Source organism: Rhinoderma darwinii, chromosome 2, assembly GCF_050947455.1.
Source record: "Rhinoderma darwinii isolate aRhiDar2 chromosome 2, aRhiDar2.hap1, whole genome shotgun sequence".
Classification (NCBI taxonomy): domain Eukaryota; kingdom Metazoa; phylum Chordata; class Amphibia; order Anura; family Rhinodermatidae; genus Rhinoderma; species Rhinoderma darwinii.
In genome coordinates, this window is record NC_134688.1 from 377,882,647 (window position 1) to 377,897,579 (window position 14,933).

The 14,933-nt window shown below is 41.6% G+C and overlaps 1 protein-coding gene across 2 annotated transcripts in view; it reads left to right on the forward strand.

Annotated features, from left to right (window-relative positions):
• The window catches only part of EFHC2 (EF-hand domain containing 2), a 74,382-nt gene that overhangs the window by 27,829 nt on the left and 31,620 nt on the right, over positions 1 to 14,933 (forward strand). For both annotated transcript variants that reach the window (XM_075850754.1, XM_075850755.1), the window contains 2 exons: positions 9,429 to 9,571; positions 11,967 to 12,163. In XM_075850754.1, coding sequence (XP_075706869.1) covers positions 9,429 to 9,571; positions 11,967 to 12,163 — 340 coding nt within the window. The remainder of the gene's footprint in view (positions 1 to 9,428; positions 9,572 to 11,966; positions 12,164 to 14,933) is intronic.

Genomic DNA, 14,933 nt, shown 5'->3' on the forward strand with positions numbered 1-14,933 from the left:
GGCACTGTGACACTATGTGGTCACTATCTACAGGGACATTGGAGCACTATCTACATGGGCACTGTGGCACTATGGCACTATATGTGGGCACTATGTCACTATATGAGGGCACTATCTACCCATATCATATGGTGCTTCTGTGGGGTACTGTATTCATTGGAAGCAATGCTTGCAATAATGCATAAAATGGCATGTGATACATGAAAATGACACACGGCACATTGCGGCACTATCTACATGGGCACTGTGATGTTTTCAGGGGATTGGGACAAAAAACCCTGACAAATGAAATCCATTTCTTTTTATTTCTTTTTAACGAATTAAATGAAAAACAGATGGCAAATGGATGACAAACGGCCATTAAAAAGGGACAGACAGACTGGAAATGGATGAAAATTTTGACACGCTGATGCAAAATGAACATGAAAAACTGACAAATGATCCGTTTTTAATGGCCATCTTTTTTCCCTGTCATGTGACTGTAGCCTAAATGACTATGATGCCAGGTGTCCCGCTCACATGTACCGTGATCGGTCTGGGAAATACGGCTGACAGACGGATGATTTTTCATGGTCCAATCACGGTCGTGTGAATCCGGCCTTAATGTTATTTAAAACCCCATGGTGGGGCTGGTACTGGCAGGGTTCTGCTCAGACTTCAGACATCCCTACCCATTGTGCCCGCTCGGTGCTATCTGCCTGGCCCTGCTGCAATTTACACTGCAATGTCAGAGATCGACTGGTGACGGACAGAGGGGGATGTTAGTGCACGCAGCGCATTATTGATTATAGCTTCTGTTAACCTGTTCCCTGCCGGGGAACACAGAAGTTATAATCAATTAGATAGACATTTTTCCAATTGTATTTTTGATTTAAAAAAAGTATTTGCAGAGGTTAAAAGTTGTGAAGTTATGTACAATAATAATAGCAATATGTGTTAAAAAGTGATTTATATAAAGAAAATGTATTAACCCCTTAGTGACCAACAGTACGCCTTTTTACGTTCCTCACTAATGGGCTTTAGGCTAAGGCGACACCTTTTCACGTGATCGCTTTAGCCTAAAGTAGCGCCGAAACGAAAGATCAGAGCTCCGTTCTCTCAGCTACCGGAGGTAGCTGAGAGTTCGGAGCAACGACCAGAGACCATAACGAGTGGTCTCTGGTCACGTGATCGCCGTGAATCGCTATTTCACGGCGTTCACGCTAAAGCGGCAGATCATCGCCATTTCTCTCTCCTCTCATGGAATAACTCTTTAGAGAGGAGAGAGAACGGGTAATTAGTGCGGCCCCCCCTCCCACGTCCGATCCCCCCCCGTCCGATTCCCCTTCATGTCCGATTCCCCCCCCCTGGTCCGACCCCCCCCCCTCGTCCGATTCCCCCCCCCCCAAATGGCGCCCGCATGCGCAGTGCAAAGCTTACCTATGTTGGTAGCTGGCACAGCAACAGTCAGGGACCATTGTGACTGGTCCCTGATCAGGTGATCTCTGTGATAAAACCTATCACAGAGATCACTGACAGTTATTTTCATAACACAGCCAGGACATGGGCTGTGTTTCTCTCTCCTCCCATTGTAGTTGTTCTGAGAGGAGAGAGAAATCAGTCTGCGTCCTGTTCTGTGAAGAAAGAAAAAGTGAAAAAAAATCATCGTTCTAATATATACATATACACTGCCGTTCAAAAGTTTAGGGTCACTTAGAAATGTCCTTATTTTTGCAAGAAAAGCACAGTTTTTTTCAATGAAGATAACATTAAATTAATCAGAAATACACTCTATACATTGTTAATGTGCTAAATGACTATTCTAGCTGCAAATGTCAGTTTTTTTAATGCAATATCTACATAGGTGCATAGAGGCCCATTTCCAGCAACCATCACTCCAGTGTTCTAATGGTACATTGTGTTTGCTAACTGTGTTAGAAGGCTAATGGATGATTAGAAAACACTTGAAAACCCTTGTGCAATTATGTTAGCACCGCTGTAAACAGTTTTGCTGTTTAGAGGAGCTATAAAACTGACCTTCCTTTGAGCTAGTTGAGAATCTGGAGATTTCTTCTGTGGGTTCGATTAAACTCTCAAAATGGCTAGAAAAAGAGAGCTTTTATGTGAAACTCGACAGTCTATTCTTGTTCTTAGAAATGAAGGCTATTCCATGCGAGAAATTGCCAAGAAACTGAAGATGTGTACTACTCCCTTCAGAGGACAGCACAAACAGGCTCTAACCAGAGTAGAGAGAGAAGTGGGAAGCCCCACTGCACAACTGAGCAACAAGACAAGTACATCAGAGACTCTAATTTGAGAAATAGACGCCTTACAGGTCCTCAACTGGCAGCTTCATTAAATAGTACCCGCAAAACGCCAGTGTCAACGTCTTCAGTGAAGAGGCGACTCCGGGATGCTGGGCTTCAGGGCAGAGTGGCAAAGGAAAAGCCATATCTGAAACTGGCTAATAAAAGGAAAAGATTAATATGGGCAAAAGCACACAGGCATTGGACAGAGGAAAATTGGAAAAAAGTTTTATGGACAGACGAATCGAAGTTTGAGGTGTTTGGATCACACAGAAGAACATTTGTGAGATGCAGAACAACTGAAAAGATGCTGGAAGAGTGCCTGATGCCATCTGTCAAACATGGTGGAGGTAATGTGATGGTCTGAGGTTGCTTTGATGCTGGTAAAGTGGGAGATTTGTACAAGGTAAAAGGGATTTTGAATACGGAAGGCTATCACTCCATTTTGCAACGCCATGCCATACCCTGTGGACAGCGCTTGATTGGAGCCAATTTCATCCTACAACAGGACAATGACCCAAAGCACACCTCCAAATTATGCAAGAACTATTTAGGGAAGAAGCAGGCAGCTGGTATTCTATCTGTAATGGAGTGGCCAGCTCAGTCACCAGATCTCAACCCCATAGAGCTGTTGTGGGAGCAGCTTGACCGTATGGTATGCAAGAAGTGCCCATCAAGCCAATCCAACTTGTGGGAGGGCCTTCTGGAAGCATGGGGTTAAATTTCTCCCGATTACCTCAGCAAATTAACAGCTAGAATGCCAAAGGTCTGCAATGCTGTAATTGCTGCAAATGGAGCATTCTTTGACGAAAGCAAAGTTTGAAGGAGAAAATTATTATTTCAAATAAAAATCATTATTTCTAACCTTGTCAATGTCTTGACTATAATTTCTAGTCATTTTGCAACTCATTTGATAAATATAAGTGTGAGTTTTCATGGAAAACACAAAATTGTCTGGGTGACCCCAAACTTTTGAACGGTAGTGTGTATATATATATATATATAATATATAAAATCTATATTAGCGTCAGCGCTAGTTTAGCGTTAGTGCTAGTTTAGCGTTAGTTCTAGTTTAGCGTTAGTGCTAGTTTAGCGTTACTTTAGGTTTAGTGCTACTTTAGCGTTACTTTAGGGTTAGGGCTAGTTTAGCGTTCGTGTTTAGGGCCGTTAGAATTTATTTTACGTCTGCTATATAAAAAAATAAAATAAAAATAAATAAATTATAATTTGTGTCGTTTTTAGGATTTTAGGTTTACTTTAGGGTTAGGACTTATAGGGCATATATATATATATATATATATATATATACATACACATATCTATAAATATGTCTCAGCGTATGTACAGCGCAGAGCAAGCCTACGCCTTGCTATGTTCCGACACTTCTGAAAGCGAAACAGACACCGCTTCAGAATTTGTTCCCGACAGTGACAGTGACGATTCTAGTTCTACCGCTGAACCGCATAGTCCTATGGTGGTAGATATGTCAGTCGCTGTAGAGGTGTCAAGTGCAGGGCCGAGTGTTGCAGTCCCTCCCGTGATGTGGGATCCTGCTCTATCATTTTCCCCCCAAGTACCCCAATTTGAAGCGACCCCAGGAATTAGTGTTGACGTCCAAAATTTTACCCCCTATAATTTTTTTAATTTATTTATATGTGATACAGTCCTAGACTTGATAGTTCAGCAGACTAATCTGTATGCTAGGCAGTTTGTTCTACAAAAGCCTGTGTCTATGTACTCCAGAATGTGGAGCCCCACAAGTGTCCCAGAAATAAAAAATTTTTTAGGCATTACCCTCAATATGGGTTTGGTTAAAAAACCCTCTGTCCGGTCCTACTGGACTTCTAGTGCTGTCCACGCTACCCCTGTATTTGTAGCAGTGATGTCCAGAAACCGCTATGAGGCCCTAATGCGATTCATGCATTTTACTGACAATTCCCATGTCCCCCCAAGAAGTGACCCAGCCTATGATCGGCTTAATAAATTAAGGCCATTAATCACCCTTCTAAGTGATTTATTTCTAAAGTTGTATACCCCTGATAAAAATTTGTCTGTAGATGAATCGCTCATGAGCTTCAAAGGGCGTCTTTCCTTTCGTCAATTCATCCCTTCCAAACGAGCCAGATATGGGGTGAAATTGTACAAAGTGTGCGAGAGCACAACGGGTTACACCTGCGGTTTCAAAATATATGAAGGCAGGGACTGCCAAATTCATACCCCAGGCTGCCCAGAAACTATTGCCACCTCTGGCAAAATTGTGTGGAACCTAATGGAGCCATTTCTGCACAAGGGGTACCTCGTCTATACAGACAATTTTTATACAAGCGTTGCCCTTTATAAAGCCCTCCATGCTGCAAATACAGGGGCCTGTGGGACAGTACGGAAGAACAGAGTGGGACTCCCACAACAGTTGGTGTCCAGGCGTTTGGGAAAAGGAACATCCATGGCCCTTGCAAGTCAGGAATTGCTTGCAGTGAAGTGGGCCGACAAGAAGGATGTCTACATGCTGTCCACCGTACACACGGACACCACTGTGGCAATTACGGAGAGGGGGGCTACCACTGCAAAGCAGAAACCTGTCTGTGTAACAGACTACAACAAATTTATGGGGGGTGTAGACCTTTCCGACCAGGTGCTTCAGCCTTACCTGGTGAAGCGCAAAAATAAGGCCTGGTACAAAAAGGTAGCAATCTACCTCATCCAGGTTGCTACCTATAACAGTTTTGTTATTTTCAAAAAAGCCCAAGGAACGCTCACTTTCCTTCAATTTCAGGAGAAGGTCATTGAGCATCTCCTTTTTGAGTCCACTATACCAGCACAATCCTGCGAATCTGAGGATGTGCGCAGGCTTTCAGAGCGCCACTTTTTACACCCTATTCCTTCCACTGAGACCCAAAAATATCCCCAAAGAAGGTGTCGGGTATGTAGCAAGCATGGCAGGAGGAGGGATACCCGCTTTTATTGCACCATGTGTCCATCAAAACCAGCCCTTTGTAACTACCCCTGTTTCGAAACCTTTCACACGGTTGCAAATTACTAGAATTTAACACAAAAAAAAAAAAAAAAAAATGGGTTGGGGGTCTTTTTAGGGAGTCAATTTCTTTATATTTTCTTTTTAGTTAGTGGGCTTTCCAAGTAGGGATTATTTCTTGTGGGAGAGGTTGTAGAGCACATTTTTTTCAGACCGTGAAACTAATTTTACTACTTATGATTTTTTTTATTTATTTGTGGGTGATCAAGTGCTGGAATTAATTGTCCAGTACAAAATCCCACATCCACAATTTTTTTATTTTGACTGTTCTTATGACTATGTCCTGCCACATACAGCTGTTACATTCCTAATTCTGTACCGTGATACGGGCATGATCTTTTTTTTTTATTTGGAGGATCTCTAATAATCGAGCTGTTCCTTATCAATACACCATGGGCTATGTTACAGTTCTTCTGGAAATACTGACATCATTTTGGGGATTAGTGATCCTTTACTGTTCCTATAGATGGTTTTGGACACTGTCCCTTTATATATTCTGTAGGTGATTGGTTGTTTTGTGCACATAGCGGTTCCTACCTTGCCGGGCAGGGGCCTGTTATGGTGTACCGCGTCACTTGGCACATTCGTCCCTCATAAGGATTGATGGAGCTAAAGAGACGTTGTACAACCAGTCACTGAAAAAAAAAAAACCTTGTCATGGCAGCCCTGCAGGTGTTCTTCTATCTAGTGAACAGACTCGAGTTTGCAACATAGTTGGATACATTTTCCTCCATTTGTTTGAAGATATTGCCCGTCACTCCAGTACAGTTTATTTTTTCCTCTCTGACTGATTTTATATTAGGACAGAATTCTGTCCACAATGACATCATAATGGCACCAACTGCTTCTTCAGCAAGACATAGTCATAAGTACAGGCAAATACGTCTATAGCGACATGTATCCGTTATGAATACACGGCTTCACTTCTCTTCTGTGCCGCACAAATTTATTAATGTGGCATATTTCTAACAAAATAACCTTCTACCACGTCTCCTCTATTTCATGTGGAAACGTAATAAGAGTTTGAAGAAAACATTATATACCCATAGTGTCTGAAATAATACCCATTATTTCCTCCTTTAAAAATTTTTGGTCCGCATGCCCACTACACCACTAGATGAATACCTTTAGGGGTTTAGTTTTTAAAATGGGGTCATTTCTGCGTGGTTTTTTTTTTTTTGTTCAGGCAGCTCAATGCCTCTAAATGCATGATATGGGGCCTAGAATTTATTCAATTGTGCCCTGAAAGCCAAAGGGTGCTCCCTCTCTTTTTGGCCCAGCCACACGTCTAATAAGCAGATTGGGGCAACAATGGGAGTATTTTTGAAAACAGGAGAAACAGGGTGATAGATTTTGGGGTGTGTTTCTTCATTCTTATGGTCGCTTTACAAAGAAATCAGTCTTCAAACTGACACTTTTATGAAAAAAGTGAAATAATTTTTTTTTTCACCTGCTATTTATTAAATTTAGCAAAAAACTGTGGGGTCAAAATACTTACTACACCCCTAGATAAATACCTTAAGGGGTCTAGTTTTCTAAATGGGGTGGTTTATGGGGAGTTTCTATCGTTCTGGTAGTTCAAAACCTCTCCAAATGTACAGTGGGGCCTAAAACATTTTCAAGCAAAATATGAGTCCTGAAAGCCTCCTGGTCCTCCCTCGCTTTCGGGCCCTGCCGTGTGTCCAGGCAACGCATTAGGGTCACAATGGGGGCATTTTTGAAAACAGGAGAAACAGGGTGATAGATTTTGGGGTGTGTTTCTTCATTCTCATGGTCGCTTTACAAAGAAATCAGTCTTCAAAGTGATACTTTTATATAAAAAGTGATTTTTTTTTAAATTTCACCAGCTATGCATTAAATTTAGTCAAAAACTGTGGGGTCAAAATACTCACTACACCCCTAGATAAATACCTTAAGGGGTCTAGTTTTCTAAATGGGGTCGTTTAGGGGGAGTTTCTATCGTTCTGGTAGTTCAAAACCTCTCCAAATGTACAGTGGGGTCTAAAACATTTTCAAGCAAAATATGAGTCCTGAAAGCCTCCGGGTGCTCCCTCCCTTTCGGGCCCTACCGTGTGTCCAGGCAACGCATTAGGGTCACAATGGGGGCATTTTTGAAAACAGGAGAAACAGGGTGATAGATTTTGGGGTGTGTTTCTTCATTCTCATGATCGCTTTACAAAGAAATCGGTCTTCAAAGTGATACTTTTATATAAAAAAGTTAAATTATATTTTTTTATGCCTGCTTTGCATGAATTCTTACAAAAAAACTGTGGGGTCAAAATACTTATAACACCCCTTAATAAATACCTTAAGGGGTCTAGTTTTCAAAATGGGGTCACTTGTGGGGGTTTCCACCATTCTGACACCTATGAGCCTATGAAAACCTGGCTTGGTGCAGGAAAACAAAATGTACTACAAAATTTATAAAATTATTACTTAACTTGTAAGTCTTGTAAGTCTTTTTTTCAAAAGTGCTGCCAAAATAGAGTAAAGAGATGGAAATATATATTTAATAAAAAAAATTGTACAGTATGTATGTACATATGTGACATATTGCAGTTAAAAATAGGGAAAAATGATAATTTTTACAAAATTTCTTCAATTTTTCTATTTTTTAAGTAATTTCCGCAAATCGTATCAGTCTACTTTTACCACTAAAATAAAGTACAACATGTGACGAAAAAACAATGTCAGAATTACTTGGATATTCAAAACTTTCACAGAGTTATTCTCTGATAAAGTCACACATACCAGATTTGACAAATTTGGCTTGGTCATTAAGGTCCAAACAAGCTTCGTCACTAAGGGGTTAAATTATCTCTTGGTATTACTTTTAAATAAACAGAAAAAAAAAAAAGAAAATCAAGATAAGAAAATCAAGATTCAAATCAAAAATCGGCCAGAGTGTTGAAAAAAATCTAGAGTTTCATTTTTTTGCAAAATCGCCCAGCCCTACATAAATATATATAAAAAAGACCGCACTGTCCAAATTAAAGGGTAGAAAGAAAAACACAAACAAACAGCTGAATATACAGACCTCAGCCGACGCATAGTGTCACTGAGCTTACAGTGTGACATGGACGCATCTTGCTTGAGTATCATTTATAAATTGTTATCAGTCACAAAGAATGCATGTTATTCTACCCATACCGGTAGGATACACATATTTTGTATTGTCAAGTATGGGAACATTAATGGATTATATTATGGAATTAATTTCATTGGTGGAGCCAACTTTATGTACAAAAGAGTACAAAAGAGAAAACTGAAATAGTTTTTGTTTTTTCCCCTATTTCTGACATTCTTCTTAGATAAAACTCTCAAAATTGAAAGTTAACAGAAATAGTGAACTCAATTTGTCCTACATAAAAAAATGTTTTATTAGACATCGAAGATTCCCAAGATATGAATTTAACAGTCAATATAGCTATTAAATGGTTATTTCATCGTTCATACTGTATTCCCAACAGACCCGCTAATGGAAAAGGACATGCCTACATCTATTGGTTCACACCAGATATGCTATGGGTATGCTGCCTCTGTAATATGTATAACATTTTGGTGCCTCATAGCGCTTTCTTCACTCCCCTACATACAGGTGTACAGAAAGTCCTGGTACCACTTTTATAATTTTCTGCAAATCAGCTGAATTTTTAGAAAATCTACGAAAGTAGCCAGTCATGTCCTTCTCCCTGGTCCATTCACTGTGACTGACACTATTATCATGGGATCACTTTCTGCATCGTTCACTTTCTGCATGTCAACTGTATAGAGAAGCCCACACTTCAGTGTATGTGAGACAGTCACTTCTGTATACATCTAGGGCAGCCACTTATGGGACACACCTATGGTTTTTGTAATCAATACATCACTGCCTTGAAAGGTGTAGAAAGGATTACCTTGTTGTGGGTTTGGGGGTTTGGGGTTTGCTCTTAATTGTTTTTTTTTACTGTTATTCAAAATATTTCAATAAAAAATTACTGGAATACCTGAAAACTTCCATTATATGAAAGCTCAGAGGCATACAAGCAGCAGTATGATAGGCAACAGTATACACATTGTCTATACTGGCCTCTTATCTGAATGAATTATGTCTCTTTTCTCTGATTTAGGAATGGCTTGGACAGCAATGTTCTTAGGTTTGTTGCGAAACTTATCACTGACAATCCCATTGATAAAGAACGAACATTCATCATCTCCTTCTTCTTAAGTGATGACACCATAGCTGTGTTTGAACCACCACAAAGAAATTCAGGTACTATAACAAAACTGATGCAATTATTTTCTGAATATAAAAAGCAATTTTCTACATAAAAGCATTAAAGGTATGATTTTTTTGGGATTTTTTTTGCTTTGAGTTTTAGTCGGGAAAAATAGATATACAAACAATAGCAGATCAGCAACCAAGCCAAATTAAGTTGTTTTGTTTTTTTACATTTCCAGCCTCATCATGCTATCTCCCCAAAAAAGCCAAACATGTTCTGCTCTCCAAAATATAGCCACAATATTGCAACTTCATCACCTCTTTAGTCACATCCCCTAAAACATGCTGCACATTTTATTCAATTTCATTGGTCAGATTTAAAGAATGAGATGGATGATCATGGTAGACAACCAGTAGCAATTGAACAGCAGTGTAGTGACAGGGGGGTAGGGAGACAGACAGTGAGCCCTAATCTACCCACCACTCAGTCCCTGCCTACTTGCAACGACCCGCCCTAGGCGACGGGGTACAACTGGGCGACGGTCCCTACGCTCAGTAGGTGCATGACAGACAAACAGACAAGGGGACACAAGCAAAGGGAAATGGGGCAGTTGCCCACGGCAACACCGTGAGCAACAAGAGAGGTGAACGAGCCGAGTCAAACCAGGAATGTACGAGGTACCAAACGCAGAGAAGGAGAGTAGTCAGTAAGCCGGGGTCAGTATGAAGCAAGGTCAAATAGCTAGGAGCTGCAGCAAGGCCAGGAAACCACACGAGAAGAATCACAAGCAAAGGAGGAACAGGAAAGGCAGGTATAAATAGACAGAGGGCGGGAGCTAGCTTCGTCTGGCCAGGCTGCGATAGGCTCTCCCACTCCTAAGCCTGCCATCCTGAGTGGTGGAAGATGGAGTCAGTCTCAGAGACATAGAACCAGGTGCAGACTGATTACCCATGGGCGTATACACAGAAGTTGTGCCTGGCAGATCCTTTACAAGCAGTCTTTATTAACACAACAATGCAATCTTTTGAGTGCGATCTTTTGAGTGCGTTCTTTTGGAGTAGTAATAATAGGAGGTGGAGGATACAACCTGCTGATCCTTGCCAGGGACAGTAAGATACGCCAACGGTTTCACCAAGGTTGGGTTAAACCCTAGGTGAGGTTGCAGCAGCCTCTTGCTGGGGCCGAAGACAGTGAGAAACGCCAACAGGTCCATCAAGGTTGGGTTACACCCTAAGTGTGGTCACACCAGCAACTTACTTTGAATGTACCCTGTGTCTCCGTGGGTCTTTGTGGTTGCTATACCACTACCTGTCAAGGAGTATTCCAACCGACACAGGTGTTAACAATACGCAACACACAACACTCAGCGCAACAAGGACGTTTCCGTCCCAGACCACTAAGTGTTATACGCAATCCAGCACAAGTGCTTATTGGAAAAGCTGTATCGACCCTTTTGCTGAACTGAAGTTATAACTGCAACAAACAGAAACTACAATGGCAGAAATGCACTGTTATCTTGCTTGTCGATTATAGCAATACACTTGAACTTCTCTTCTTGCAGGAGGAGGTATAAGCAATACCACTTGTCCAGCTTTCAAACACTTGTGGCTTGACGCTGTCCCACTAGCCTCCATAAGTGAGCTCATCATAGAACTCTAACTTTCCTTCTCAGGCCTCAGTCCACGTTATATGACAGAAATCTTACTAGTACAGGCCTTAGTCCAGTTTCTTTACAGGGCATTCACTGGGCCTCAGGGTAGCCCCCCCCCCCAATAAGCGCTACTTATTCTCATCCTCGGGTCTCACATCCCATCCCCTCGTCTCACATCTCATCCCAGCTATGGCTCCCAATTAGAGCAGGTTCTGCCTTACTGTACCTTCAGGACTCTTCAGAAACGTGCAAGTTACACCCTTACATCCTCTGTAGCATTTTTAGTATCATGTATCTCTAGCATATTTGCTAAATATCTGTGTATTTCCTCTACTCAGTCCTACCCCTATGTTATAACATTTACTTAATTTTAATCATCTTTCTCCTTTATTTTCCAATTTTATCGTATAATTCAATTTCTCCTCCTTGGGCTGATTCATCTCTGAATATGTTAAAGAAGTCATACCTTTACTAAGGGTTGATGGTCTTAAATAAATGCATCATTTAATTTGGCTCAACTTATTGCAAATATCTTTAATTTTATATAATGCATAAAACTAGCCATAGACATGAGATTTTTGTTGGCAGATCCCTCCAATTTCGATGAGATCCACTGACAATCTCATGGCTACGGACTTTCCCATGCAAAAGACAGTTAGTCAGCACCTTTAACCCATCTTTAAAACTTGGAATTACTATATTACTAAAAAATATTCCTGTTTGGTAGTGCAGAGGTCATAGCAGAGAGTAAAGCTTTTTAACCTAATTTATTGTTTGTGTGATTACGTTTGTAGGAATCATTGGTGGCAAGTTTTTGGAAAGATGTCGTGTCAAGAAACCTGGACAGGAGCTATTCAAGACTGAGATGTCAGACTGTTTTAAAGCTGAAGACCTCTTTGTTGGTGCTCGGATTAATTTCAATGGACACCAGTTTATTTTAGTTGATGCTGATGAGTATGTTTTTAGCTACATGGAGAAGACTGTTCATGAGGTGAGTATAATATTTAGATATCCTGTAATATCATATTTATGTATATAGGAGGGTATGCAAGGGGAAGTTACAGGGTTAAACCTTTCCACCGTTACACGTCAATTCCATCATGATAATTCAGCCACCTCTTGATGTTAGGAAGCTAGGCAGTAACAGCAAACTCTCCATATTAGGGCTGATTCAGACGTGCGTGGCGTTTTTGCGCACGCAAAACACGCGGTGTTTTACCTGCGCAAAAGCCACTTGCCTGCTCTGTGAGGCAGCATCATATGATGCGCGGCTGCGTGGTTTTCGCGCAGCCGCCATCATTATGATACGCCATTTGGATGTTTGTAAACAGAAAAGCACGTGGTGCTTTTCTGTTTACATTCATACTTTTGACAGCTGGTGCGCGAAACAGGCAGTTCGCACGGAAGTGCTTTCCGTGCGACCTGCGTGGTTTTCACGCACCCATTGACTTCAATGGGTGCGTGATGCGCGAAATACGCGGAGATATTGACCATTTTGAGCTTTTTGCGCAGAAGGACAAACGCTGCGCAAAAAGCACGGACTGTCTGTACTGCCCCATAGACTTGTATTGGTCTGTGCGTGGCGCATGAAAACCATGTGGCCCGCACGGACGCAATACACGTTCGTGTGAATCCACCCTTAATGTGTATGACAGTGTTTGTCAGTCTGGACAGCAAGGGTGGTAGGTAGCATAGCATGTACTCAGTACAGCCACTCGTTGGAGTTCCATGGTGATATATAATGCTGCCTTGCCCACTCCTTATACAGTTATATGGACGTTAGTACCCATATGGTACCTATGTCCAGTCTGGCAGCCTCCCACCTTATGCACTACTCAGCTTTTCTTCTCCCAGGTAATTGGCCAATATTATGTGTGTTAGTGAGTGTGTGTTTGTGTAATGTATCTTTGTAGTGACTATGTCTGTATGTGTAACTATATGTAGTGAGTTTATATGTTTGTATTCCGGTATGTCGTAACTGTGTGTATAAATGTGTGCGAGAATGTAGTGAGTATTTGTATGTGTGTGCGCATGTGTGTAGTGAGTGTGCAGTATGCGTGCAGGTATATAGTCAGTTAGTTTGTTTATTTGTGTGCATGCGTACATGCATGTATGTAGTGAGTGTGCATGTGTATCCCAAATGTGGCATGAACTTGAGGTATTATTTTATCACTGTTGGGAAATATTATTGTAATGTGGGTGTTCTGACCGCTGGCATCTGGAGCCTGGCTGGCGTCTCCTGTCACTGAGACGCCGGCAAACATTGCACTCTCCTCCTGCTGTTGCCTGTAGGGGGCGCACCGGCCACTTTGTCCCTGAACAATCCTAGCACACCCCGGACATTAAAAAGAACTCTGCCCACATCCACTTTGCCTGTGCAGTGTTGTGTCTTCCCAGTGTTTGTCATGGAAATGGTTCCTTAGCTGTATCCCGTATCCTATATTCCGTATCCAGTATCTATGTCCGGTGCCCATGCCAAGTCAAGTGTCCGTGATGACTTCTGTGTTTAAAGAGGCTCTGTCACCAGTTTAAGACTTCTCTATCTCCTACCTAATCTAATAAATGTTTTGATGCTGATAACTGTTTTTTTTTTTTTGAAAAACGTTTATTAGTGACAAAGTATTGATGATTTTTACATTTATGTTAATTTTATTTAAAAGCCCAACCGGGCGTTTTTTGTTTGTTTCACTAAGTGGGCGTTGTAAAGAAAAGTGTATGACACTGACCAATCAGCGCCATACAGTTCTCTTCATTCATGCCCAGCTTTATTCACAGCACAATGTTATCTCGCTGTGACGTCACTTACTCCCACAGCTCCTTCACCGGAGCGATGGGAGAATGACCAGATATAGCCTCCAGCCGTGTCAGGACAATTTTCCTCAGCAGCAGTCCTGGCACGGCTGGAGACGATGTTTGGTCATTCTCCCATCGCTCCGGTGAAGGAACTGTGGGAGTAAGTGACGTCACAGCGTGATCTCGCGAGATAGCGCTGTGCTATGAATAAAGCTGGGCATGAATGAAGAGAAGTGTATGACGCTAATTGGTCAGCGTCATACACTTTTCTTTTCAACGCCCACTTGGTGAAACAAAAAAACAAAAAACGCCCAGTTGAGCTTTTACAAAAAATTTGCATAAATGTAAAAATTATCAGAACTTTGTCACTAATAAACGTTTTTCAAAAATACTAAAACAGTAGTTATAAGCATCAAAGCGTTTATTAGATTAGGTAGGTGATAGGGAAGTATTAAACTGGTGACAGAGCCTCTTTAAGTCCATGGTCCGAGACAACTTCTGTGGTCAAGTCCATTGTCCGAGACGACATCTGTGTTCAAGTCTATTGTTCGACATAACTTCTGTGTTCAAGCCCATTGTCCGAGATGACTTCTGTGTTCAAGTCCAGCGTCTGTGCCAAGTCCAGTTGTTCAGCACAAGCCAGCTTCTGATAGTCTGGCAAAAAAACAGCTTCCGATCATCCGACACAAGCCAGCAATCTGGGTACTCTTGCCTTAGTGACTGTTATTGACATTTTGTTTGACCAGCTGCTACTCCACTATGGTGGAGCGGCTCAGTGGGTCCACGTACATCACAGTCGTGACAATTTGCTCAGGCCATGAACTCCGCTGGTCAATCCAAGTCACCAGTCCAAGCAATGCATGCAGATATGCGTGATATTCGATCACACCAGGATCAGCTTCTGCTAGCAGTCAATGCAATTGCCACACACTTCTTGATTCAGTTGCTGTCCCATCTACTCCACTACC